The sequence below is a fragment of the Microtus oregoni genome, unplaced genomic scaffold, assembly GCF_018167655.1.
Source record: "Microtus oregoni isolate MIOR12 unplaced genomic scaffold, Mior012 000010F_ref0000083, whole genome shotgun sequence".
NCBI classification, from domain to species: Eukaryota; Metazoa; Chordata; class Mammalia; order Rodentia; family Cricetidae; genus Microtus; species Microtus oregoni.
In genome coordinates, this window is record NW_024543069.1 from 52,277,182 (window position 1) to 52,303,677 (window position 26,496).

Below are 26,496 nucleotides of genomic sequence, written 5' to 3' on the forward strand. Positions count from 1 at the left end.
AGAAGAAGAATGTTCTCATTCCTGGACCACACCTTCAGAAACACAGTGAAGTTTTTCTGGAGGATATCAAATGCTTGGCCAGCTTGTGTACTAAGGACTTGAGCCACACCAACTGCAGGAGGCTAGCACTAAACTGTGATAACCTCATTAATGAAACCTTGAAGAACAGAAATGCTTTTATAATTAAGTTGGCTGCCTAAAAAAACTTTAGGAGTCATGTGGGATGGTATTAGCGTCACGGCCCATATAACTCAAAGGTAGCTTCCAGTTCACAGTTGAACCTTTGAGTGTAACTTCTTTTAATCGATGCATGACCAAACATTAATAGACTGACTCCTGACTGTGCCTATGTCCAGAAAAACCTATCTTTAACTTGTCCTTTGGCTTTGTGTTCATATTCTCAGTACGTGGACCAGGGGATTTATATTCTTAGCTCAGTGTCCTCTGCTGTAGCAAATCTACCCTTGTCAAAAATCAGAAAAATTTCCGTATTTATATTTACTATAATGTTTTATAGATCTTCTACCCAAGCACAAAGCATTTTCTTTTTCTTACTGTCAGGCCCAATTCCAAAACTCTAAAAAGCCGTCCAAATATCCAGAAATGAGGAGTATAGGGGTATTTCTGGCAGTGAGATAAAAGCTAACATGCCTCAGGAACTTGTGAAGCTGGTTCAAAAGGAGTCATCTCCCTTACCTCCAGCAAAAGGGATCTATGGTTTTCCAATTTACCTGTGGTATGTGTCAGCATATCAAGGTCCAGGTTAGCCTCTTGGCTCCCTCAGTCCCTACTCACAAGTACCCGTTACATATTTCAGAGTCCATGTTAGTGTCTTAGCCTTCTTCACCTCCTTCTCTAACCTAAGCTCCTTTCAGCTCAGGCTTCCCTCACCACAGCTGCTCTCGTCCTACTTAGAACCTGGTTATTCTCATTATTCTCTGCTCTTGCTATTCTCACTACTCTCTCTATTTTCCTATCCCCTGCTATTCTCTCTCTTGCAGATAGCCCTGGCCATGTCCAGTCATCTGGGTATGTTTAGTCTGCTTCTTTCTCTCTCTGCTCTCAACTCTTTCAGATCTTCTAGCTTTTCTCTCTCTTATTGTCATAAAACTTTCCCCTTCACCATACAATTGAGTGATCAGATCATGTCTTTTTGACAGTTCCCCTTCACCATACAATTGAGTGATCAGATCATGTCTTTTTGACAGTTCCCCTTCACCATACAATTGAGTGATCAGATCATGTCTTTTTGACAGTTCCCCTTCACCATACAATTGAGTGATCAGATCATGTCTTTTTGACTGTTCCCCTTCACCATACAATTGAGTGATCAGATCATGTCTTTTTGACTGTTCCCCTTCACCATACAATTGAGTGATCAGATCATGTCTTTTTGACTGTTCCCCTTCACCATACAATTGAGTGATCAGATCATGTCTTTTTGACTGTTCCCCTTCACCATACAATTGAGTGATCAGATCATGTCTTTTTGACTGTTCCCCTTCACCATACAATTGAGTGATCAGATCATGTCTTTTTGACAGTTCCCCTTCACCCCCTACCCCGCCAACATACACTTGGTGCTAAAACCATCAGATGCACTTCCTAATCAGTTAAATGCTGTTCTCCTTCTGTAAAATGTGTACACTATGTAAGTCACTCCTGGGGTTCCTGAAGTTTAACATAATTGACATAAACAATTTGAAAGAATATAGATTTATGTTGCTCATAGTTTGAGAGGTGTGAGTCTACTTTGTTATGGAGAACTCACATCATGGTGACCAGAGAGTAAAGTGAAGCAGTAACAGGAAAGAACTAGGGCAAAGCAGAGTTTCTGGAAGCTCCCTCTTCAGCAGTGATCTTCCTTCCAGATGTCCCCTTTATTGAGCCAAACTCCTTTCTACAGTTCTACAGTCACCATATTAAGATCTCCAGATTTTAAATTTACCAGTGGATTAATGCATTCATTCATTAAGGCAGTGCTCATGATCTAGTTACTTTTGGAAATGTCCTCATAAGAAACAACCAGAGGTGTGTTCTAAGGTCTTTCTTAGTTCAATCAAGTTGAAATGATGAATGATTACAAGAACATTACGTATTGTATGAGGATGCTTGGCCACTTGTTTGTTTTCTGGTCACCTAAACTCCTGAAATAACCACACATCTTAATTTAACCCATTTCTAGTAATCTGTGTACCGCCACGTGGCTGTGGCTTACCAGCTAAAGTTCCATCTGGCTCCAACAGGGCTACATGGCTTCTCACTGACTCTGCCTTCTTTCTCCCAGCATTCAGTTTAGTCCCCTCCCCCCACCCCACCCTTGCTCTGTTCTGCCCTCCTCTGCTATAGGCTCAAAGAAGTTTCTTTATTTACCAATGGTATTGACAGCATACAGAGGGGACTCCCACATCAAATAGGGAAAAAGTAGGTAACAATTTAGAAGGTAAGTTTTGAACTTTTAGCATCATCAGGGATAATGGAAATAGAATTTAGGCTGCATTTATGATGTGAAGAGGAAGGATAACCAACAGACAAAGAGAGACCCAGTGAACAGTGCAGTGTTGAAGGCCCTGCTGTGGGACATGTGTTTATAAGGTGTTTGTGGGTGGTGGGGCAAAAAAGTGAAAACCACACAACTCTCCTTGTATGTATTGAACCAACACAAGTTATTCTTTAACATTTTAGCACAAGTATACTAAACCAGTGACCCTCCCCCACCTCACCCTGTATATTTAATGATGTACCAAGAACATAATTTCTTTTTAGGTTGGGCCCTCCCTTTAAAGGTTATATGAACCCTTGTAGAACCATTATCAGCATGAGCATAAGTCTTTGGACTAAATGATGGTCCATCATTTGTCGACTGTTGCCTTAGGCAAGTTGTTAATAATACTCTGAGCATCAGAGTGCTGAATTACAAAACTGGAAGAAAGATATTTATCCTGAAGGGCTTTTGTAAAGATTTACAGAGAACATTATAGGTTGGCTAATGAGGCTTGTTAAGTAGGCCTGTTTAGCAAGTGCTATGGTAGCATTTACAGAACCAGTCATCAATCTGAAATCATACAATATGGACTTGACCTACAACTTACAGACACCTCATTTCATATGTGGACATTATATATTTATAGTGTATATGAGTTAAAAGATTTTGTTGTAACTAAACAAATGTCCTTATTTTTAAATGTTATTTTCTAACGTAAATGTGATATAAAAAATTATAGGCAACCAAAGAATAATTTTGAATTGGACATCATCAAAATTAAAGATTTTTGTGTATCTATTCTACCAATATATGGAAAGAGATATCCTAAGGATTTAAAAAAATATTTGTAAATCATATATTTGATAAAAGACAGGTCTAAAATATATAATAAATTAACTTGATGAGAGGAAAACACATTAATTTATTTTTGTAATGAGCAAACAGAACTGGAGTATATAGCCAACTGACAGAGCACTTGCCTAGCACACATGAGGTGCTGGGTTTGATCCCTAGCAGTGCATATACAGCGAAGGACTGGAATATACAGTTCTCTGAAGAAAGCATGCAAATGTCCAAAAGCACAAAAAAGAGGCTCTACATCACTAATCATCAGAGAAATGCAAATTAAAGTCACAGTGATACACTCAAATCCCATAGTATAGTTCCTTACTTTAAAATTACCACAAAGGCCGGGCGATGGTGGCGCACGCCTTTAATCCCAGCACTCGGGAGGCAGAGGCAGGCGGATCTCTGTGAGTTCGAGACCAGTCTGGTCTACAAGAGCTAGTGCCAGGACAGGCTCCAAAGCCACAGAGAAACCCTGTCTTGAAAAACCAAAAATAAATAAATAAATAAATAAAATTACCACAAAGTAGGTAGGTATGATGGCATAAGCACTCAGAAGGCCAGGGCAGGAGGATCATGGCAAGTCTGAGGACATCCTGGTCTATGTAGTGAGTCTGAAGTGAGACTGGATATATCCTATTTACCCTGAGATGGTAGGAAACAGGCATGTGTAAATACCTTTGCTGGCAGTGTGAACTTCCATTATCTAATTATGGTGGTAACTTGACAGTTTCTAATAAAGCTTAAAATACTCTTGGTCTGTAGCCAAACATAAATTTCCGACAAAAAACAAATTATATACATATAGGCTTATTTGTTACAAAATATAGTGGTAATCCCCCTACATTAATAGGTGAACTAATAAATATTTATGGCACATGTGTTTATAACATATTTTATAGATATCCACATGTCTGTATGTTATGTTGGGATGGTGGGTGGTGGATAGCTGTGTATCACCATGGGGGAAAAGATATATTTGTTGTTTAAATAATTGGAGGTGATTTCTATTTTATGTTTACTCTGTGTAGTTACTTGAACCTTTTTTCTTAAAGAAACTTGCTAACCTATATGCTTGAGGTTGTTAATTCATAAAGCAGGTATTGTTACAAAAAATGTGATTATTAAGTTAAACATGAATTTAAAAATGGCATATTGTTATATAGATTGTTGTGATGTATAAAAAAGACAAAAAGCCTTGTTGTAATCCATGTTTATAAGAAAGTATTTGGAAGGTCACACACCAGACTGTGAATGTTAGTCCTTAAGGGTGAAACTGATGGGGGAGGGTAACATGCATTCATTTTGTACTTAACCAGTTAAAGTAATCCCATACAATCAATACTTAAAAGAATATTGACTTGAATATTTTATTTGGTATCTCTAGTTTTCTTACTTTTCTGAGTTGTGACTTCTCTAGAAAGGGAAGGAAATGTCAAATGTAAATTCTGTTAAACTCAAGAGTCCCTTAATTCTTTTAAAACCTGAATTTTCTAAGTTACATGAATATTGCTGCAGCTGTGACAATAGAGCTTCCAACTGCAGTAAAAGGATGAACTTGAGTGACTGCTGTAACTTAACACATATCTCTGTTCCTTAGAGGGCATCTCTGGTCCTTCCAGTCGGTGATCCATGTGTTGTGTTATGTTATGTATTCCATTTTCAGGCAGCAAATTAAGCTGTGGAATTTCAAATTCTAATTCAAATGCAATCTTGATTCCTTTTTAGGAGACTATCTGGTAGCAATTGAAGAGAAAAACAAAGCTACATTCCTGCGTGCTTACATGAATTGGAGGAGTAAGAGGACTGAAAACTCCCGTGTCTGCATTCGAATGGTTGGGCACAATGTGGAGGCGCCCTTCTGTGAAAGCTTTAGAGACCAGATGTCTATAATTGAAATTCCACTGTCTGAGGACCCTTTGTGCATTTCATGTTGTCCTATGAAGGGAGATCTACTTGTTGGCTGCACAAATAAGTTAGTCTTATTTACTTTGAAGTATTGGATCATTAATGAGGAGTTCTCAGTGTCGGACTTTGAACGTTCATTAATTATACACGTAGATAATATCACTCCTGTTGAAATTTCTGTTTGTGTTGGATATGTCGCTGTCATGTCTGACTTAGAAGTCTTAATCCTGAAACTGGAGTCAGACCCTACAAATGGAGAGAAAGTTAAACACCACCCACAAAAAACCAACAACCAATTGCAACAGACAGAAGGTAAATGATGACTTTTACTTTCTAAAGAACCCCAGTGTCTATGGTTTGCCACTTTTCTAACGGGTTTGAGTGTTCTTATTACATTGCTTTGGGTTTGTGACTATTCATAGCTTATTTTGTTTCTACATGTATTTGTTATATGTCTGTAATGGAGCAACTGTATTAGATGAGGGTTTCTAAGAAGAACATTTTTTTTTTTTGAGACAGCATCTCCATATGTTTCCAACTGACCTGAACTCACTTGGTTCAGGTTTGCCTCAAATCAGGAATCCTCCTGTCTCAGGCTCCTGCGTATAGGCATTATAGTTGTGAGTCCCTATACCTGGCCTATATGAGTTTCTAATTTTTGTCTTGTATTTGGTATTAAATGACATTAGATATCTTTGCTTTGGTTGCCATTTTTTTTGTTGTTGTTGTTGTTCCCCAACTTGACTCATGCTAGAATTTTTAAAGAGTGAACTTTAGTGAAATGATGTCTCCACAAGACTGACTTGTAGGCAAACCTCTCAGGGTGGGCATTATTGATAAATTATTGATGTGAGAGGGTCTAGCCATTGTGGGTGGTGCCACCTGTGAGCAGGTGGTAGTGGGGTGTATAAGAAAGCAGACTGAGAAAGCCATGTGGAGCAAGCCAGTAAACAGCCCTCCTCCATAGCATCCGAATCAGCTGCTACCCTGAATTCCTGCCCTGACTCCAGCAGGGGTGGAGTATGGTCTGAGTTATAAACTACAATAAACCCTTTCCTATCCAAGTGACTTTTGGCCGTAATGTTTTATCACAGCAGTAGAAACATAAGGCACATGCCATGTCTAATATTCATTCAGGTGACTGGTAGTACTTATAGTTGTTAAACTCTAAAATGTTATTTTTTAAGATGTCAGTAATGAAACTTCACAGCTTGAATCAGATTTTGTTATCTGCCTAAAACCCATGGAGCTTCTTGGTGAAAAGTGTGAACAGTCTGGAATATCTGTTAAACTGGAGTCCACAGGATTAGCAGATGAAAAAGCAAAATATTTAAATGTTCAGCACCTGCTATATAGGTATGAGAGCAACTTTTATTCACCAGCATTTAATATTTACGTACCTGCTTAAAGTGTATAGAAATTAGATCTCTCCTCTTTTTCTTCTTAAACCCACAGACGTTTTGCTCCTGATATTTCATTCTATGTCTTGTCTGATAACATCAAGTTACATTCCCTTCAACTGCTACCTATTCACCAAACAGGTAAGTATGGCTGAGTGCAGAGAGGTTTGACAAGGGCCTGGACTTGGGGAAGTTCAGTGTGAAGACATTAGATTTGCTTCTTCTGCTGAGACTTCCTGGGGAAAGCAAAATTTTATTGGTGAAGAGAAGTGAAGACACTAGGAGGGTGTGACCAGAAAAACCTCCGTTCTTTGGTTTCTTTGATTGTTTGTTTTGGTTTTGACATAGTCTGTGGACCCAGTAAAAGAAATTTGTGAGCACTGTTGGAGGATAGGTCTTATCTAGGTTCCTGCTGAGTATGGCACAGACTTTTGTAGGATGGCGTTGGTGTTGTAAGCAAAGTGGGAAAACCTGGTCTGAGTGGAAACTCATTCAGAGTACTAGTTTTCGACACTGCTGTACATTGTATTTACTTATACTTAAAATACTGGTATGGGTGATATAGCTCAGTTGACCAAGTGCTTTTCTAGCATGAATAAAATCTGGGTTTGATTCCTAGCACTGAAGAAACAGGGCGTGGTGGTATACACACCCAATATCAGCACTTGGGAGGTCGAGGCAGGGAAGGTCAGAAGTTCAAGGTCATCCATCTGGCTACTGAGTTCTAGGCTAGCAAGGGGCTATCTAAGACCCCCTGTTAAAATAATGCTGGTGATTATCATTCTGACTTAATTGGACTGTTTTGGACTCTGGCACCCAAAACTTTTTCTAGTGAGCACCAAGATTGATACCAGAGGCTCTGCACTTGCTCAGCATCTTCAGATGGTTTCTGAAAAAATATAAATGTTGCTGTAATCCAATGTCTTTATGAGGTTTTTTTTTTAAATATTTATTTATTTGTTATGTATACAATATTCTTCTGTGTGTATGCCTGCAGGTCAGAAGAGGGCACCAGACACCATTACAGATGGTTGTGAGCCACCATGTGGTTGCTGGGAATTGAACTCAGGACCTTTGGAAGAGCAGGCAATGCTCTTAACCTCTGAGCCATCTCTCCAGCCCAGGTTTTTTTTTTTTGTTTTTTTTTTTTAAGTAAGCATTAAGTAGCTACTTTTGTTGATCTGAGTACTAGACAAAAGTAGGCAACATGCTTGCACTTATGAAATTAGTTATCTAATGGTAAAAGCAGATACTCATCAAATACTGACAACATTGTGGTGTGGACCACATGACCACCACTGCTGCTTGACAAAGTTTCCGCATTTTGACATTGCAGACCACACTTCTCCAGCACCTTTTTACTTTCATTTTTAATGGTTCTCAGTATTCTAAGAGTTTCCTTATGCCTTGGAAAATTTTATGAGAGCTTTGAAGGACAAAAATGTATAAAACAGCAGACTCTTTAAACAAAATAAATCTTTGGGAAAAAAAGTTCCTGTCACCAAAGAACAATGAATCCCATTGTGCCCTTCTAATTACACCAAGAACAGAAAAATTAGAGATTTACTAGACACTCCTGATTCCAAGTATGAAGCACCTAAAATCCAGATCCAGAGCCTGAGGCCATTAAGGGCAAGAGCTCAGTCGTGAGGTATAATGGGAAAAGAGCAATCTATCAGGACCTTCCACTTTTGGACTTTATGTGGGGAACAGGCTCACACAATAAAACTAAGACACAAAGGGACACAATTGGGAAACAACTTAGTGCTTATCCCCTTGAGGAATGAAAATACTCTTAAATTATAGTGGAGTGTCTGGTTCCCAGAGGAAGTCCTTTCCCAAGGTCAGGCTTTTGGATCAGGGTCTCCACTTCCTCTGGGCCTTGAGGAATGTTCCTACTTGGTTAAAGCAGTCATTCTCCTTATCTCTGGGTGGATGAATTTGTTGCCCTTCCTTGCTGAGGGTTCCTGGTAGAGTTACTGAACCTTGAAGAACAATAGACATTTAGATACTAGCTTTTGTCCCAGGAAAAATGCTCTAAAGTTATTGGTGGCTTTCTGTCCCTGAATCATTGAGTCTGCTTTCCGTCTTTCCCGTGGCTAAACTATTAGGTACAAAAGATATTCTTTTTTTCAATAAACACTGCTGGCAGCCATCCCAATTTACCCTCAGACTGTGTCTCCCTCCTCCTTTCCTCTGCCAATTCCATTCAGCCTTCTTGGAACTGAGCCCTCTGGTAAAATTAGACACTAAAATTGTTAGACACTGTGGGAAGGGAACCTGGTAGCCAAAGCCTGTAGTAAAAGACCCCAACTTTCCCTGGTGTCTGAGAAAGTGCTTCCTGAGTCTTGGTTCAGCAAAGGGAGGAGAAGAGAATATTCTAAGTAGAGGAAGCCCCAAAGCTTGGCAGAGAGTCTTTTTGAGGAACCGAAAGAGCCAAGAACAAAGCAGAGTAAAGGAAAGGGGGATGTGATACACGGCCGGAGATCAGGACCAGTAGCCAGGCAGAGGGTCAACTCTTTCATTTAGTGCACTTCCCATAACAGCTGGAACAAAAAGTCCAATTATTCCATGACCAATGTTACCTACCACTGGATTCATTTTGTCTCAGCCTGACCTGCTTACTGTTCTCCATCAACAGTAGCCTTTCTGCCTTCCTCAGATATGCCAAACATCCTTTTCTGTAAAATCTATTATTTCTTCTATCTAGACCTAGAATATGCTTTATTCTGATCCCATGTGAGTGGTGTATTTTCATCATTTATTGCACAGCTCAAATGTCACCTTATCACAGAGGATTTCCCTGGTTTTCTCAGTTTGAGTTACTGTTATTTTAATTTTGTGTGTGTGTGTGTGTGTGTGTGTGTGTGTGTGTGTATGTGTGTGTGTGTCTGAATGTTGGCTTGCATATGAGTGTAGTACTGCCAGAGGCCAATGAAGATGTCACAGGTGGTTAGGAGCCACCCAACTTTGTTGCTTGGAGCTGAACTCAGGCCATCTGTAAGAGCATCAAGAGCTCTTAACTGCTGAGTCTTAACTCAGACCCTTGGCTCTCTCCATCCAAAAATCTCTCTTCACTTTAATTTACTTGTTTGTTCTCTGTTATAATGATTTCAGCCTCATGAGGCTGTTACTTCTGGGTTCTAGAGGTCATGTAGGTGCAGACAAGCCTTCTGACAGAAGTGCCTAATGGCCCCTGGGAATGCTAAAGGGCCCCACATGACCCACGTGCTATGGATTGCATCATCCACTTATGATTCAGCTAAGCCCTTGTGCGCATGCACGGTTACATCATCCATGTATAACTCAGTTAAGCCCTTGCACTCATGCGTGAACCCCATCATCTGCGTATGACGTAGCCACGTCAACCCCCCTGTGCACATGCATTAGGCAGCTTTTAAAAGCTGGACTCGCCATCTTCCTCTCTCTCTGCACACTGACTTCCCCAGGCCTGTAACGCCCCTCTAGTAAACTCCTAAGCGGTTTTGTTGCATGTTCCATGTTTCCTTCTCACTCGGGCCAGAGTGCTGTGAGTCTCAGGAGACTCTCCTCCCCAAGCCCCTCTCCCGTGGTCAGCATCCGGAGCTGGGTATTTTTTCCACAACGACCATGTGTTCCATTTTCTTGAGTGTGATTTCTCTGCACACCACCAGCTTCAAGTGGTGAACTTTCCCCATTCTGGTCAGCTTAACTGTTTCTTTGAACCAGAGGAATTGACCATTGAGCTCCTGGAAATCTTCTGGTGTTCCTAGAAATGGGGGGACAGCCCCCAACCATGGTCTTTTTGTTTGTTTGTTTTTTTGTTTTTGTTTTTCTAGTCAGGGTTTCTCTGTGGTTTTGGAGCCTGTCCTGGAACTAGCTCTTGTAGACCAGGCTGGTCTCGAACTCACAGAGATCCGCCTGCCTCTGCCTCCCGAGTGCATGGTCTTTAAGGCCGCAGTTGAGCCCTTCACTAACATTCATCTCTGGATTGCATCCCTTAGCTAAAATCATGTTTGGACGATTCAGGGTCAGTCCTCCTGCGACTGGGGACCCAGGGTCCCTAGATTCTTCTTTTTCTTTTTTTCTTTTTCTTATCTTTTTCCCCCCCACACCATGAAAGGCCGCTAAGTGCAGCCTCTGGCCTCTCTGGCTTCTGAGTTGCCCTGACCAGATCCAATCAGGCTGTAGCACCTCACCTGTAGGCAGAGGATGCTCTCCTACAGGACCTGTGGTTTTTGCCACTGATTTACACCCCGCCTATAGGGGGAGATGTCCCATTATAAGCCTTGTGGTGTCCCTGTTTTATGGGTTTTTGTGGTTTCAGCTATGGGTAGCAAGCCATCTAAGTCCACCAATCCCGCTAGCCCCCTGGAATGCCTTTTAGAGGCCTTTAAGCCCCAGGCCTTAATGTCCTACTGACAGACACCCACACTTGTCCATCTTTTTTCTAAAAAAATGGCCTCGTTACAATTTAGATAACAATCTAAAGTGGCAACCTAATGGCACCTTTGATCTCAATATCCTGGAGGGGGTCTTTCTAACTATTGTCAGTGCACAGGCAAATGGAAGGAGTCTTTATTTCCAAGCCTTTTACTGTCTAAGCTCTAACCCTAAGCCCTCTGTCTTTGCAAGTTCTTTGCCTGCTCACATGTTCCTGGCTATGCTGTCTGCATCGGAAGAAACTTCCGCTTCTGCTCTGGACCCAGCTAACAAACTCCTGTCTTTTTTACCTCAGAGGGCAGCTACTCCCGTTCCTTCAGCTACTGCTCTGGACCCCCTAAGGAATCCACACCTTCCCCACCTCAACAGACAGATACTTCCACTCCTTTACTTCCCTCTGCCTTGCCACCTCCCTTCACTCGCTCTTCAGCTCTCTCTCTCCCCCCAATAACTACTCCATCAGCCCCACTGGATCATTCTTCCTCTTAGTGCCTAGCTGCAACAGCCGCCCAGCTCTGGCACCCACCTTTACCCCTCCTCTCACATGCTCACATGCTGCTTGGTCACCCAGCCCTGACCAAGCCAAGCTGGCTGCAGTTCTTCCGTTGTGAGAGGTGACCAAAGTAGATGGATTGATTAGGGTACACGTTCCTGTCTCCCTCTCAGAACTCTCCCATATATAACAAAAACTATGGTCCTATACATCTAGTTCTACCACTTTCATAAAGCAATTTCAATATATTACCCAGTCTTATAATCTTGCCTTTCAGGATAACTATATGATCCTATCTAATAACCTACTTCCTGAAGAGCACAGGCAAGTTTGGGAGCAGGCCAGACTACATGTAGAGGAGATTCACCAAACACATGCAACACTCCCTCCGGGGGCAGAGGTGGTCCCTGAGCAGGAACCTTAGGAATTTTAGCTAGGGACCAGTTTTTGACTTACCTCCTGGCAGGTCTCTGCAAGGCTGCCCTCAAATCAGTAAACTATAATAAGCTCTCAGAGGTCATAAAAGATACGAAGGAAAATCCTTCTGCATTTTTGGAACACCCCACTAAAGCTCTGTTACAATACAACTTAGATCCAGAAAGCACGGAAGGCAGACAGTTACTTATGACTCATTTTTTTTCCCTCAGTGCTACCCTGACATTGAGGCTAAACTTAGACTTTTGGAGAAAGGCCCCTTGACCCTGCAGGCAGAAATCTTAGAGTTGGCTTTTAAGGTGTACCATGTGAGCAATCACTGTCACATGCTAGCCATGGCCCTCCCACCAGCTGAGGTGGCAGATTGCCTAATTGATGCTGTCTGTGATGTTCCCTTGCCCCCTGGGAGTCAAGAACTGCCAGACCCATTTTTCAAATGTGGTAGAACTGGTCACTGGGCCTGAGCATGCCCTAACCCTCATCTTGGTCTCACAAGACCTTGTCCAAGATGCCATAAGGAAGGATATATTGGGCAGTCAGTTAGCCTCATGCACATAGTGGCATGGAGATAGCAAACCCAGAAAATTCACAAGTTGACCTTCTAAATCTGGCCATAGATGAGTGAGGCTGCCCAGGCTCCTTTGTCCCAACCACAACCGTCATCTGTAACAGGCAGCCATGGGTATCAGGATGGTCAATCTTCTTTCTCTTAAACACCAGAGCTACATACTCGGTATTGAGGGAATTCTGGGGGCCTATCTCTCCTTCTAGTTTCCCTATTGTTGGGTAGGGGGACAGCCTTATCTACCTCAGAAGACCCCATCACTTAACTGTGTTTTTAGGGGTATTTATCCCACTCATTCATTTTTATTCCTGTCAGCCTGCCCAGTACCTCTTATGGGAAGAGATCTTTTAGCAAAAGTAGGAGCATCCATTTCATTTGCTCCTTCTATTCACCTTACTTCAGACTCACCAGTAACTCCCCTCCTCCTCCTCCTTATTCTTCCCAACCTCCCAGTCCCAATTTGTCTTTTCCTTTACCAGCCTCTCAGGTGAACCCCCAAGTCTGGGACACCCCAAACCCTTCTGTTGCTAAGCACCATTCCCCCATCATTATCCAATTACAAGATCCTAGTAAGTACATTATCCAAGCTCAGTTCCCTTCTCTCTCCAGAGCCGTAGGGCACTTAGGGCACTCTGAGCTTCTAAGTAAAAAGCTATTTCGCTCCACCTCTTCTCCCTTTAACACTCCTACACTTGCTGTTATAAAACCTAAGGGAACCTATCACCTGGTTCAAGACCTCTGGCTCATTAACTCCGTGGTGGTCCCTCTTCGTCCTGTAGTGCCTAACCCTTACACACTCCTTTCCACTATCCCCCCAGGAACCTCCCACTTCTCAGTTCTAGGTCTCAAGGATGCCTTTTTCTCTATTTCTCTCAGCTCTCAATCTCAAAATATCTTTGCCTTCACCTGTACTGACCCTGACACTCACTTCTCCACACAGCTCCAGGGAGCCAAAAGGACCTATCTAAATGTACCAGACTCGCCCAGAATAAGTATCATTTAATTCTTCCCTTATCATTCCTGGTCTCATGAACCCCTGAAAAATTTCCTTCTCCACCCCCTCAACCCTGTATCTTCCATCTTGGGACTCTCCTCCCTTAATCACCAGGATCTAAAATTTTTTCCAGACATAATGTTCTGCCTTTTCAGCATCTTGCAAGGTCCAAGCTGCCAGCCAGCCCATTCTGCAGAGCCGGGAAAAACACAGAAGTAATCAGCTACCCCAAGACATGGTCAAGCATCTCAACTCTCCTATGCTCACAAAATCAGCAGGAAGCAGTCACAGGAGACAACACCCCATTCCCACCCATTAAACTCCCCAAATTATTATAATAAACAAAAAAGTGGAATATAATGATTTCAACCACATAACGCTGATACTTCCAGGTTCTAGAGGTCATGCAGGTGCAGACAAGCACTCGGACAGAAGTGCCTAATGGCTCCCACATGCTGTGGGATGTTAAAGGGCCCCACATGACCCACATCCTGTGGATTACATGTGTGTATGCATGGTTGCATCATCCATGTATGACTCAGATAAGCTCTTGCACACATGCGTGAACCCTATCATCTGCGAATGGCAAAGCCATGTCAACCTCCTGGGTGCCTGTGCTAGGCAGCTATTAAAAGCCGGATTGCCATCCTGCACATTGATTTCCCCAGGCCTGTAACGCCCCCTCTAATAACCTAAGGGGGTTTATTGCATGCTCCGTGCTTCCTTCTCACTTGTGCCCGGTAATTTCACCTGTCCTAACTCCTATCATTAGAATGTGAGGGCTCTGTGAAACAAGTTGCCTTGCTTTGTGCATTGCCATCGTTGTAGAACCTTGAATGACAATACTGCAGCAGGCTCCTAGGGAGTATTTCTTGTATGGAAAAAGGACTGTAGATGTGTGGTTTATATTTGAACTGGGTCCTAGGTGAGTAGGTGTTTTAGAAGCTGAAGAATTGGGTAAGGTATTTTATAAGAGGAAGCAACATATGTAATTGTAGCATTGTCATGTATGTAGAGATTAGTTCTGTTCAACTAGAGTTCATATGCATACCAGAAAGAAGAAATGGAGATGATTTTGGGCTAGGTGTAGAAAGTGGAGAATTAGACTTTCAGTATCAATGGGTATCATAGAAGGAGGAAGAAGACTTTAGAAAAAAACTTTGATTATAAAAATATGAAACTTATTTTGATAGTCAGAAAATGGTACCATAAACCACTATATCCAAGGCTACAACTTACACGTGGCAATATCCCAGTCCATTCTTGTTTATTTTGATGAGTATTTTAACACCTATACCTTTTCTCTATCAATATTTCTCTAAACAGGATCTGAGTATGTTTTATTTTAACAAATTCAAAATATTTCTTATGTAAAAATTTTACAATGTCATCAGGTCTCTTTTCAGGGTACACACTTTCCTCATCTTCTAAAGATTTTTTCCTGTAAAGGAAAAAGTTCATTTGTTTGAATGAAGTACATAAACAGGTTAGATTTATACATCTTGATTGATTTCTGTGTCTTATATGGGATCAGCCTTCTCTTTCTATTTTTGTATTTCTGTAGCATGAAATTGGACATTTACTGCAAAGCTTCCTCTAATCTGAATTTTGCTGATTGGACTCTTCACAGTATCATTTATCAGGTTCCTGTTGTACCCACTTTCTTAAGTGAGTTAGTTATTAGATCTTAATTCATGCTTTTCAGTACATTATTAGCTATAAGTTGCCCTTAAGCATTTGAAATATAGGTAAAAGAAACTGAGATATATTATAAATATAAAACACAGACTAGATTTTGAATGTTTAGTAACAATATACAAAACTTTTGTTTTTTGTTTATTGTTTGTTGAAATGGCAGTGTTTTACATATGCTAAATTAATAGATAGTATTCCTGTTTCTTTTTTCTTTTTGGAAATGCTAGAAAAATTTAAGTTACAAATGTCAAATAATTGTGTTTTACTGACCATGTTGATGGAGATTTAGGCTTGATCAGGATATTATTATTATTGTGCAGGTAGTTTTGCTGTCTCTTGAAAAGCCCTTGCTTTTGTAAATGTTAACTTGATTCGTGAAATATCCAGGCCAGCTTGAAGATAAATAATTATATTTTTACTTATTTTAAGGGGAAACTCACACCACAAGAATAGGAAGTCCAAGCTCTGCTGTGTCCTGCAGCAGTCACTCAAAGAGAGTGAGCACCTAGTCCATCCCAGTTTTTATTCCTGAACTCCAGGTAGCCACGCCTAAATTAGGTTTTACTTCTTAGAGAAGATTGGTTAACAAAGCTTCCCCCATCATGTTTCCTGGTGGACACTACAGTATTAAAGCCATCAATGAGTGTAACTTAGTTCACTTGTTGCAAAATGGTGTTTTCCTAATTACCTCCTCCTTTTTACATTTCTCAATGACTACTTCCCCTTAGTACCTTGTAGTCTCTGATAGAGTCTAGTCTCATCAAAACTGTAGTTTGAATAGGAAAATCACAATATTGATTCTCTCCTTTTATTTTCTGGCTTCATTGCATGTCTCTCTTGCATTTTTCCAATGCAGGTTTACCTCCTGATGGAAAAGGTTCATCTCAGGAAAAAGAGCTGCTGAGTCTCTTCTGTTTCTTCTCATTCCCTCATGTGGGCTATCTGTACATGGTTGTGGAATCTGTTGCGTTATTGTCAGTCTATTGGTACCCTGAGAAGGCTCAGCAAGCAGTTCTCACGCCACAGTTTCTGCACGTCATCACAAGGTACGGCTCCATTGCTGCTTGTTAGTCTTTGACTCACTTGCTTTTCTCTAAGTTTTCAAACTGGTGCTAAACTCTTTCTCTCTTTCTTTCTTTCTTTCTTCTTTCTTTCTTTCTTTCTTTCTCTTCTTTTTGAGACAAGGTTTCTCTGTGTAACAGCTCTGGCTATTCTGGAACTAGCTCTTATATACCAGACTGGCCTGGAACTCACAGGGTTCTGCCTGTCTCTATGTCCCTTGTGCTGGGATTAAAGGCATGCACCACTGCCACTCGGCAATAAAACTGATTTCTTAAACTGGAGTTTGATGCCATGTAATTTTTGTCTTCTTGGTAGTGTCAGTTTTTATATTCTGTTTCTTCTTTTTTTTTCCATTCAAAAATTTGCACTTCCTCCCCACCTCCCATTCCCCTCCCGCTCCCCCACTTACCCTCTGCCCTCTCCCTCCTTCCTAAAGAGAAGTCAGGGATTCCTGCCCTGTGGGAAGTCCAAGCCCCCGCCCCTTCATCCAGGCCTAGGAAACTGTGCAACCAAATAGATTAGGGTCCCAAAAAGCCAGTACATGCAGTAGAAACAAGTCCCAGTGCCTTTATCAATGGCTTCTCAGTCAGCTCCCATTGTCAGCCACATTCAGAGAGTCTGGTTTGATCACATGCTCGTTCAGTCCAAATCCAGCTGGATTTGGTGAGCTCCCATTAGAACAAGCACACTGTCTCAGTGGGTGGACCAACCCCTCGCTGTCCTGTCTTCCTTGCTCATATTCTCCCTCCTTCTGCTCTTCAACTGGACCTTGGGAGCTCAGTCCAATGCTCTGATGAGGGTCTCTGTCTCTATCTCCATCCTTTGCCAGATGAAGAGTCTATGGTGATATTCGAGATAATCATTAGTGTAATTGTGGGGCAAGGACAATTCAGGTACCCTCTCCTCTGCTGCCCAGGGACCTAGCTGGGGACATCCCCTTGGACACCAGGGAACCCCTCTAGAGCCAAGTCTCTTGCCAACCCTAAAATGGCTCCCTTAATGTAGATATCTTCTTCCCTCCTCCTATATCCTCCCTTCCTCCATCTCCACCCTCCCACTCCCCCAAGCTCTCCCCAGTCTTTCCCTTCTCCCTTCTCTCTCCCCCTCTTCCCCACTCCCACTCCTATGCTTCCAACTATTGCCGATGATCTTGTTTGCTTCCAATTTCCAGGAGGATCTATATATGTTTTTCTTTGGGTTCACCTTGTTATTTGGCTTCTCTGGGCTTGTGAACTATAGTCTTAATGTCCTTTGTTCATGGCTAGAGTCCACTAATGAGTGAGTACATACCATAATCATCTTTTCGGGTTTGGGTTACCTCACTCAGGATAGTATTTTCTATTTCCATCCATTTGCATGTAAAATTCAAGATATTATTGTTTTTTACCACTGAGTAGTACTCTAATGCATATATATTCCACACTTTCTTTATCCATACTTCCATTGAAGGGCATCTAGATTGTTTCTAGGTTCTGGCTATTACAAATAATGCTGCTATGAACATAGTTGAACAAATGCTTTTGTAGTATGACTGGGCATCTCTTGGGTATATTCCCAAGAGTGGTATTGCTGGATCCTGGGGTAGGTTGATCCCGAATATCCTGAGAATTCTCCACACTGATTTCCAAAGTTTACACAAGTTTGCATTCCCACCAGCAATGGATGAGTGTTTCTCTTACTCCACATCCTCTCCAGCATAGGCTATCATTGGTGTTTTTGATTTTAGCCATTCTGACAGGTGTAAGATGATATCCCAGAGTTGTTTTGATTTGCATTTCCCTGATCAGTAAGGAAGTTGAACATGACCTTAAGTGTCTTTTGGCCATTTGAACTTCTTCTGTAGAGAATCCTCTGTTCAGTTCAGTGCCCCATTTTTAATTAGGTTAATTAGAATTTTAAAGTCTAGTTTCTTGAATTCTTTATATATTTTTGAGATCAGACCTTTGTCTGTTGCGGGGTTAGTGAAGATTTTTTCCCATTCAGTAGGATGCCTTTTTGTCTTAATGACAGTGTCCTTTGCTTTACAGAAGCTTCTCAGTTTCAGGAGGTCCCATTTATTCATTGTTGCTCTTATGGACTGTGCTACTGGGGTTATACATAGGAAGTGGTCTCCTGTACTCATGTGTTACAGTCTACTTCCCAATTTCTATTCTATCAGATTCAGTGTCGTTGGATTTATATTGAGGTCTTTAATCCATTTGGACTTGAGTTTTGTGCATGGTGATAGGTATGGATCTACTTTCATTCTTCTACAGATTGACATCCAGTTATTTCAGCCTCATTTGTTGAAGATGCTTTCTTTCTTCCATTGTATAATTTTGGCTCCTTTGTTGAAAATCAGGAGTTCATAGGTTTGTGGGTTAATACCCGGGTCTTCGATTCAATTCCATTGGTCGACATCTCTGTTTTTATGCCAATACCAAGCTGTTTTCATTACTGGAGCTTTGTAATAGAGTTTCAAGTCATGGATGGTAATGCCTCCAGAAGTTCCTTTATTGTATAGGCCATCCTAGGTTTTTTGTTTTTCCATATAAAGTTGATTATTGTTCTCTCAAAGTCTGTGAAGAATTTTGTTGGGATTTTGATGGGGATTGCATTGAATATATAGATTGCCTTTGGTAGAATTGCCATTTTTACTATGTTGATTCTACCCATCCAAGAGCATGGGAGATCCTTCCATTTTCTGGTGTCTTCTTCAATTTCTTTCTTCAAAGCCTTAAAGTTCTTGTCAAATAGATATTTCCCTTCCTTGGTTAGAGCTACCTTAAGATACTTTATGCTATTTGTGGCTGTCGTAAAAGGTGAAGTTTTTCTGAATTCCCTCTCTGCTTCTCTATCCTTTGTGTGTAGGAGGGCAACTGTTTTTTTTTTTTTTTTTTGAGTTGATCTTGTATCCTGCCACATGACTGAAGATATTTATCAGCTGTAGGAATTCTTTGGTAGAGTTTTTGGGGTCACTGATATACACTATCAAATAATGAAAGTTTGACTTCTTTTTTTCCGATTTGAATCCCCTTGATCTCCTTATGTTGTCTTATTGCTATTGCTATGAGTTCAAGCACTATGTTGAAGATATGGTGAGAGTGTACAGCCTTGTCTTGTTCATGATTTTAGTGAAATGGCTTTGAGTTTATCTCCATTTAATTTGATGTTTGCTGTTGGCTTGCTGTATATTGTTTCTATTATATTTAGACCCTTATCATAAAGGGGTGTTGAATTTTGTCAAATGCTTTTTAAGCATCTAATAAAATGATCATATGTTTTTTTTTCTTTCAGATTATTTATATGATGGATTACATTGATAGATTTGCGTATGTTGAACCAGCCCTGGCTCTCAGGGATGAAGCCTACTTGATAGTAATGGATAATTTTTTTGATGTGTCTCTTGGATTCTGTTTGCCAGTATTTTATTGAGAATTTTTGCATCAATGTTCATGAGCGAGATTGGTCTGTAATTCTCTTTCTTGGTTGAGTCTATGTGTGGTTTTGGAATCAGGGTAACTGTAGCTTGCTAATGACTCTTATGTTTCTATTATGTGAAACACATTAAGGAGTATAGGTATCAGCTCTTCTTGGAAGTTCTAGTAAAATTCTGCATTAAAACCATCAGGTCCTGGGCTTTTTTTTTTTGGTTGGGAGGTTTTTTATGACAGCTTCTATTTCCTTATGACTTATAGGCCTATTTAAATTGTTACATGGTCTTATTTAATATTGGTATATGGTATTTATCTTTAAAAAATTTCATTTCTTTTACATTTTCTAACTTTGTGGCATGTAGGCTTTTGTAGTAAGACCTAATGATTCTCTGAATTTCCTCTGTGTCTGTTGTTATGTCCCCCTTTTCATTTCTGATCTTGATAATTTTTATGTTCTCTCTCTGCCTTTTGATTAGTTTGGATAAAGGTTTGTCAATCATGTTGCCTTTCTCAAAGAATCAGCTCTTTGTTTCATTGATTCTTTTTTTTTTTTTTGAGACAGGGTTTCTGTGGTTTTGGAGCCTATCCTGGAACTCATGTAGACCAGGCTGGTCTCGAACTCACAGAGATCCACCTGCCTCTGCCTCCCGAGTGCTGGGATTAAAGGCGTGCGCCACCACCGCCCGGCTCATTGATTCTTTAGATTGTTTTCTGTGTTTCTATTTTATTGATTTCAGCCCTCAGTTTGATTATTTCCAGTCTTCTACTCCTCCTGGGTGAATCTGCTTTTTTTTTTTCTCTAGAGCTTTCAGCTGTGCTGTTAAGTCACTAATGTGAGCTTTCTCCATTTTTTTAATGTGGGCACTTAGAGCTATGAACTTTCCTCTTAGCACCACTTTCATAGTGTCCCATAGGTTTGGGTATGTTGTGTCTTTATTTTCGTTGAATTCAAGGAAGACTTTAATTTCTTCCTTGACCCTGGGGTGGTTCAGTGGTTGACTGTTCAGTTTCCATGAGTTTGTAGGCTTTCTGACCGTAAAATTATTGTTAAATTCTACCTTTATTCCATGGTGATCCAATAAGACACAGGTGGTTACTAAATTTTTTTTTGTATCTGTGGAAGTTTGCTTTGTTACTGCATATGTGATCAATTTTCGAGAAGGTTCCATGAGATGCTGAGAAGAAAGTATATTCTTTCCTATTTGGCTGGAATGTTCTATAGATGTCTGTTAAGTCCATTAGATTCATTATTTCTGTTAGCTCTCTTATTTCTCTATTAGGTTTCTGTCTGATTAACTGATCCATTGGTGAGAGAGGAGTATTGAAGTCTCCTACTATTAGTGTGTGGAGTTTGATGTGGGCCTTGAGTTTTAGTAATTTTTTTTTACATATGTGGGTGCTTTTATATTAGGGGCATAGATATTCAGGATTGAGACTTCATCCTGATGAATTGTTCCTGTTATGAGTATAAAGTGTCCATCTCCATCTCTTCTGATTGATTTTAGTTTGAAGTCAATTTTGATAGATATTAGTATAGTCATACCAGCTTGTTTATTAGGTCCATTTGATTGAAAAACCTTTTCCCAACCCTTTACTCTGAGTAGATGTCTATCTTTGTGGTTGAGGTGTGTTTCTTGTAAGCAGCAGAATGTTGGATCTTGCTTTTGCATCCATTCTTTAAAGAAGTTTTTCACATCCTGTTTAGTGGTCTCTAACACTTTCATAATTTTATGTTTAAATCTATTTCTTCTACTTCTTCTTGATTAGGGTGCTCAAGTCTTCCTGTTGTGTGCTGCTGGATTCTGGTGATGTCATGTTGCTTTTCAGATTGTTGGAGGAATTCTTGCATGGCACCTGCCCATCTCTGCCTTCAAATGATGTTAGGAAAGTCTTGGCAACTTAGTCTGATCTTTGCTGTGGCTACCTGTGTACTTGGGGGTTTTTCTTTGTCTGCCCTCTCTTAGGTCCCCTCAGCACTGGAATTGTCTCTCAGTTCCTCTCCACCCTAAAGTAGGCTATGGTGGTTGATCTAAGGACCCCGCAGATGGAAAGGTGTGCTTGGGGACAAGCTGGGATGGGATAAGAGGAGAAAGGCTACGTAGCCTGAGAGAATGGCCAGAAAGTTTAGCAGATTGGAGGGTGCCTGTGCTCCCTTACTGGGGTGGCCGGCTGGCTGGTCAGGCACACACTCACCCCTCTGGACGGATCTTCTTTTTTTTTTTTAAATATTTATTTATTTATTATGTATACAGCATTCCTTCCATGTATGCGTGCAGGCCAGAAGAGGGCACCAGACCCCATTACAGATGGTTGTGAGCCACCATATGGTTGCTGGGAATTGAACTCAGGACCTTTGGGAGAGCAGGCAATGCTCTTAACCTCTGAGCCATCTCTCCAGCCCCTGGACGGATCTTCTGGTACAGGATCAGGGATACGTCCTGGCCAGGGACCTCGCAGACAAAAGTGCAGGCTTGCTAGGTGCAGGCTCAGTGGAACAAAGAAACTCCTGCAGCAGTTGCACTCACCACTTTGTCTCCAGACCCTCAGCCCTGAAGCAGGCTTAGTTGGGGGATCCTATGACCCCGCAGATGGAAGGGGGTTCTTGGGGGCAAGCTGAGATGGGATAAGAAGAGAAAGGCGGTAGCTGGGCAGAAGCCCCCACTGAATGGCCAGAAAGTTTAGGAGATTGGAGGGTACCTGTGCTCTCTTCCCGGAGCATCTGGCGGTCCGGTGGGGCACACACTCACCCTTCTGGATGGATCTTCTGGTTTATATTCTGTTTCTCATTTTTTGTATCTAGGTTATATTTGAGGGATTGCCATGGATTTTCTGACCAGCAACCATGCATACATTGTGAATTTCCTAAAGCAACAGTATAAGAGATGACCAGAGAAACATTTAAAAAGCATAAATACTAGAAGATTTGGGGAAATATTTTAAGATTTAATGATGTACAAAGTGTCTTTGGAAGAGGGGTATTACTTCTGGCTAGGTTGTGTGGGAACATTTCAGATAGGTGGATGGAGTCTGAAGCTATGTCTAGAAGATAGAATTCTGATGGATGAAGAAAAATGTTAGCATTTTTGGTGTAAGGGTTACAGCTTTGATGGAAAGGCATCTTGGCAGCCAGGAGCCTAGGAATACCACAAAGTCACACTGTACAACAAACTTCACACAAGAGATTTATTGGTAGGGGAAACAACCAGGAGGGTGACCGCCTCTGTTTGGGTGAGAACTGAACTGAAGGTAGGGCTTATATAATACAGTTTCTTGGGGAGAGAATTGGAACTTTTCAGGGTGAAGCTTTCTAGGGTAAAGATTGCTGGATTTCAAATACTGAGCTTGGGTTTTTAATCTGTAGGGTGGAGGCAGGGTTCAACAGTCAGGCCAACTTAGAGTGTCCTGTGCTGGATCCTGGTAGTTGGAGGTCCTCATGTGGTTCAAGGGACTTAAAATTGGGAGAAGGAAGACAATATAGGCTGATATCCAGGTTTTCAGAAATGTCCAATAGTTAACTGCATACAACCTTGATTTTTGTTTTGTTTTAATTTTGTGGATGTGTCAGAATTCCAGAGGCTACTAAGAGTATGTTATTCTGATGCTCACCTTTATCCAGAGTTCTCCCTTCCCTTACTGTTTTCTGGTATAAGGAAAAGTGCTAACAGTAAAAGTGTATTAAATAGGGTCTAAGAATGAAGAATTCTGAGTGCTTGTAAGAAAAATTCAAGAATACAAGACAAGAGTCTTGTGATCTCAGTTCCTTCTAAGCATGGGTTTATTCTTGGAATGTTCTTTCATGCCCCTCCCAGGTGTAGTAAATAGGAATGGGTTTACTTCAGATTACCCATTATCTTGCTATTCTTATTCAAAATGTTTACAGCTTGAACTAATATGACCTTGCATAACCCTCAGAATACAGATTGATGCTCTAAATAGAGATGGCAATTGCATGAGACTTTGGTGTACCTCATTTTTAGGCTCCATTCTCCCAGGTCCTGTAGAATGGGGACAGGAGTGTTTCAGGATAGCTAATCTTCTCACTCTTCACATTTGTGTGTACTGATAGCCTTTGACTATGAGGAAGTTAAAAATAAACACATGATGGGAATCATGCCAGAGAGCTAGTGTCAGGTTTTGAAAGTCAAGCTAAGGATGGCTTTTTCTTTTGCTTCTGGAACACTGACAGCTGCCACTATGGAGGATGAGTTCATCATCTATCAAGTTGTGGGAGTAATTCAGGAAAGGGTATTAAGGGACTGTTTATAGGTAAGTGGCACACCTGTTCTTTTCTCCTAGTTTTAAAGAACTAATGTTTGTTTCTCCAAGTTTCTAGTTTGCTTCCAAGATGGATATGGTGTAATTTCTGAGGAAATAGCTTTTTAATCAATATTGCTATTGGTTTAGATCTCTTCAACAGATGACTTCCAGGTGTTTATGTGCTCTCTAAGTCTCCTTATGTGTCTTTACTCTGCAGAATGAGTCTGGGGTTGTAGAAGGAGACAGAGGAGTCAGAGACCTGCTTTCTAGTTGGTTATACTCTCTAGAGGCCTCAGCCAATATAAACCTTTCTAGTTTTCAAAGCAAGATAGTGAACAGGCATTTCTGAAAAATCCTGTGTCTTTCATTTTCATTTTACCTTTGATATGTTGGTGTAGCTGGTCACATGGCATAAACGAGGTTGAGTTTTATTATGAGATGTTAGAGTAGTCAGCAGTCGGGAAGCCAATTCTAAATTCTGTTCTAATAATCACCTGTTTATTCTGTGAGCTGCTGTTAGGGGCGTTTTGCTGTTTGTTAAGTGAGGATCTTGATTCCAACCTGGCTAGCCTGGCTCTTAATGAGTAAGACTGTGGGTGTACATGGCAGTTGGTGCTTGAGATTGTTTTCCATGGGAATGAGGTAGTCTACGATCATGCCTCAGGGATTCAGCAACACTGTCCTTTCTGAGAATCAGATCAAAATACTATCATGTGACAGTAGTATCATCTCTACCCTCTGCAATTGCTGTTTGTTGGTGAAGTCTTTCTCATCATGGTGGGTATATTGGTTCTTGGTCACCTCTTTGCTTAGTTCCATCTCTCTTCTTCCATAGCCAAAGCCTTCAGTGTTTCACGGTGCGTTGCAGTGCAGCAGTGGCCCAGGAGGACCTGCGTGTGGATACCACATTGAAGGTTAGAGCTGACTTCTGTTGACACGAATGCTTGCAAAGGCTTTATTGTTTGTGCTAGCTAACTTAATGTCACCTTGACGTAGGCTAGAGTCATCTGAGAGGAGGGAACCCAAACAAACCCTTTCCTCACCATCTTGCTTTTGGTCATGATGTTTCATTATAGCAATAGTAACCCTAATTAATACTTTTATTAAATTAGAAGTTCTGAATAAAAACTAGTAAGCATTTCTGATGTGTGATTTGACAGTTTTTAAGATTGTTTCAGTGTGTTTTAAAGTGTTATGAGTAATTGTAGGAGGAGGGAAAGAGCCGCTTGTTGGTTTCTGGATGCCCAACTAGCTTAGACCCAAAATAACCACACAGAAACCATATTATTTAAATCACTGCTTCTTTTTTTTTTTTAAGAAAATGGTTTATTCAGAGACAAATATGAATAACCATAGCTCAAGGGGATGCATTCAAATTGCCCTGAAATGACTTGTCCCATGGTATATGAAGTTGTGTAGTCACAGAATAAAAAAGAAATTATAAATCAACACATGTCCCAGTTACATTGATTGGCTAACCCCTACATCGTAATTTAACCCATCTCTATTAATCTGTGCATCACCATGAGGTTGTGGCCTACCAGCAATGTTTCAGTATGTCTGTCTCTGGCAGCCACTCCATGATTTCTCCTAACTCTGCCTTTCTCCTCCCATGCTATAGGCCATGCCAATTTTCTTTATTCATTAACCAATAAAAATAGCACATAGACAGAAGGACCTTCTACATCAAGTAACAGATACAGTGTACCTTCAGAGCAGTGTTTTCCAACCTATGGGTTGTGACTTCTATCTCCAAAAATATTTACATTATGGTTCATAACAGCAGCAAAATTACAGGTATGAAGTAGCAACAAAATAATTTTATGGTTTGGAGTTACCATGAGAAACTTTATTAAAGGGTCACAGCATTAGAAAGGCTAAGAATCATTGTTTCAGAGGGAAGTTTATAACTATGATATATTACTATTTTTCTTGTTTTATTTTTAGTCTTTTTTTAAAAAAAAAAAACTTTCTAATTCTTCTTTCATATATCTCAACCACAGTTTCCCCTCCTTCCAGTTCCTCCCTCTCACCTTCCCTCTCCAGGTCATCCATGAAATGTATTCTCTTTTCCTTTCCCTGAGCGATCCTTGTGTCCCACCTTGAGCCCTCCTTGTTACTTAACCTTTCTGGATCTGTGGATTGTAGCATGATTATCTTTCACTTTATAGCTAATATCCACTTAAAAGTGAGTATATACCATGTTTGTTTTTCTGGATCTGGGTTACCTCAATCAGAATGATTTTTTTCTAGTTCCAGTCATTTGCCTGAAAATTCCATGATGTCATTGTTTGTTGTATGAGGCCCACTTGTTTGGATCCCAGCTGCCCTGCAAGCTTAGGCCAGAAATAATCACACAGAATCTGTATTAATTAAATCATTGCTTGGCCCATCATCTAGCTTCTTATTGGCTAACTCTTCCATATTAAATTAACCCTTCTTAATAAATCTGTGTATCACCATGAGGTCATGGCCTACCAGCAAAGTTTCAGCACGTCTATCTTCAATGGCAGATCCA

General features: G+C 40.8%; 1 protein-coding gene across 2 annotated transcripts in view; it reads left to right on the forward strand.

Moving 5' to 3' along the window:
- The window catches only part of Hps3 (HPS3 biogenesis of lysosomal organelles complex 2 subunit 1), a 60,115-nt gene that overhangs the window by 1,085 nt on the left and 32,534 nt on the right, over positions 1 to 26,496 (forward strand). For both annotated transcript variants that reach the window (XM_041659135.1, XM_041659136.1), the window contains exons 2-6: positions 5,060 to 5,551; positions 6,427 to 6,595; positions 6,695 to 6,780; positions 16,100 to 16,289; positions 24,814 to 24,892. In XM_041659135.1, coding sequence (XP_041515069.1) covers positions 5,060 to 5,551; positions 6,427 to 6,595; positions 6,695 to 6,780; positions 16,100 to 16,289; positions 24,814 to 24,892 — 1,016 coding nt within the window. The remainder of the gene's footprint in view (positions 1 to 5,059; positions 5,552 to 6,426; positions 6,596 to 6,694; positions 6,781 to 16,099; positions 16,290 to 24,813; positions 24,893 to 26,496) is intronic.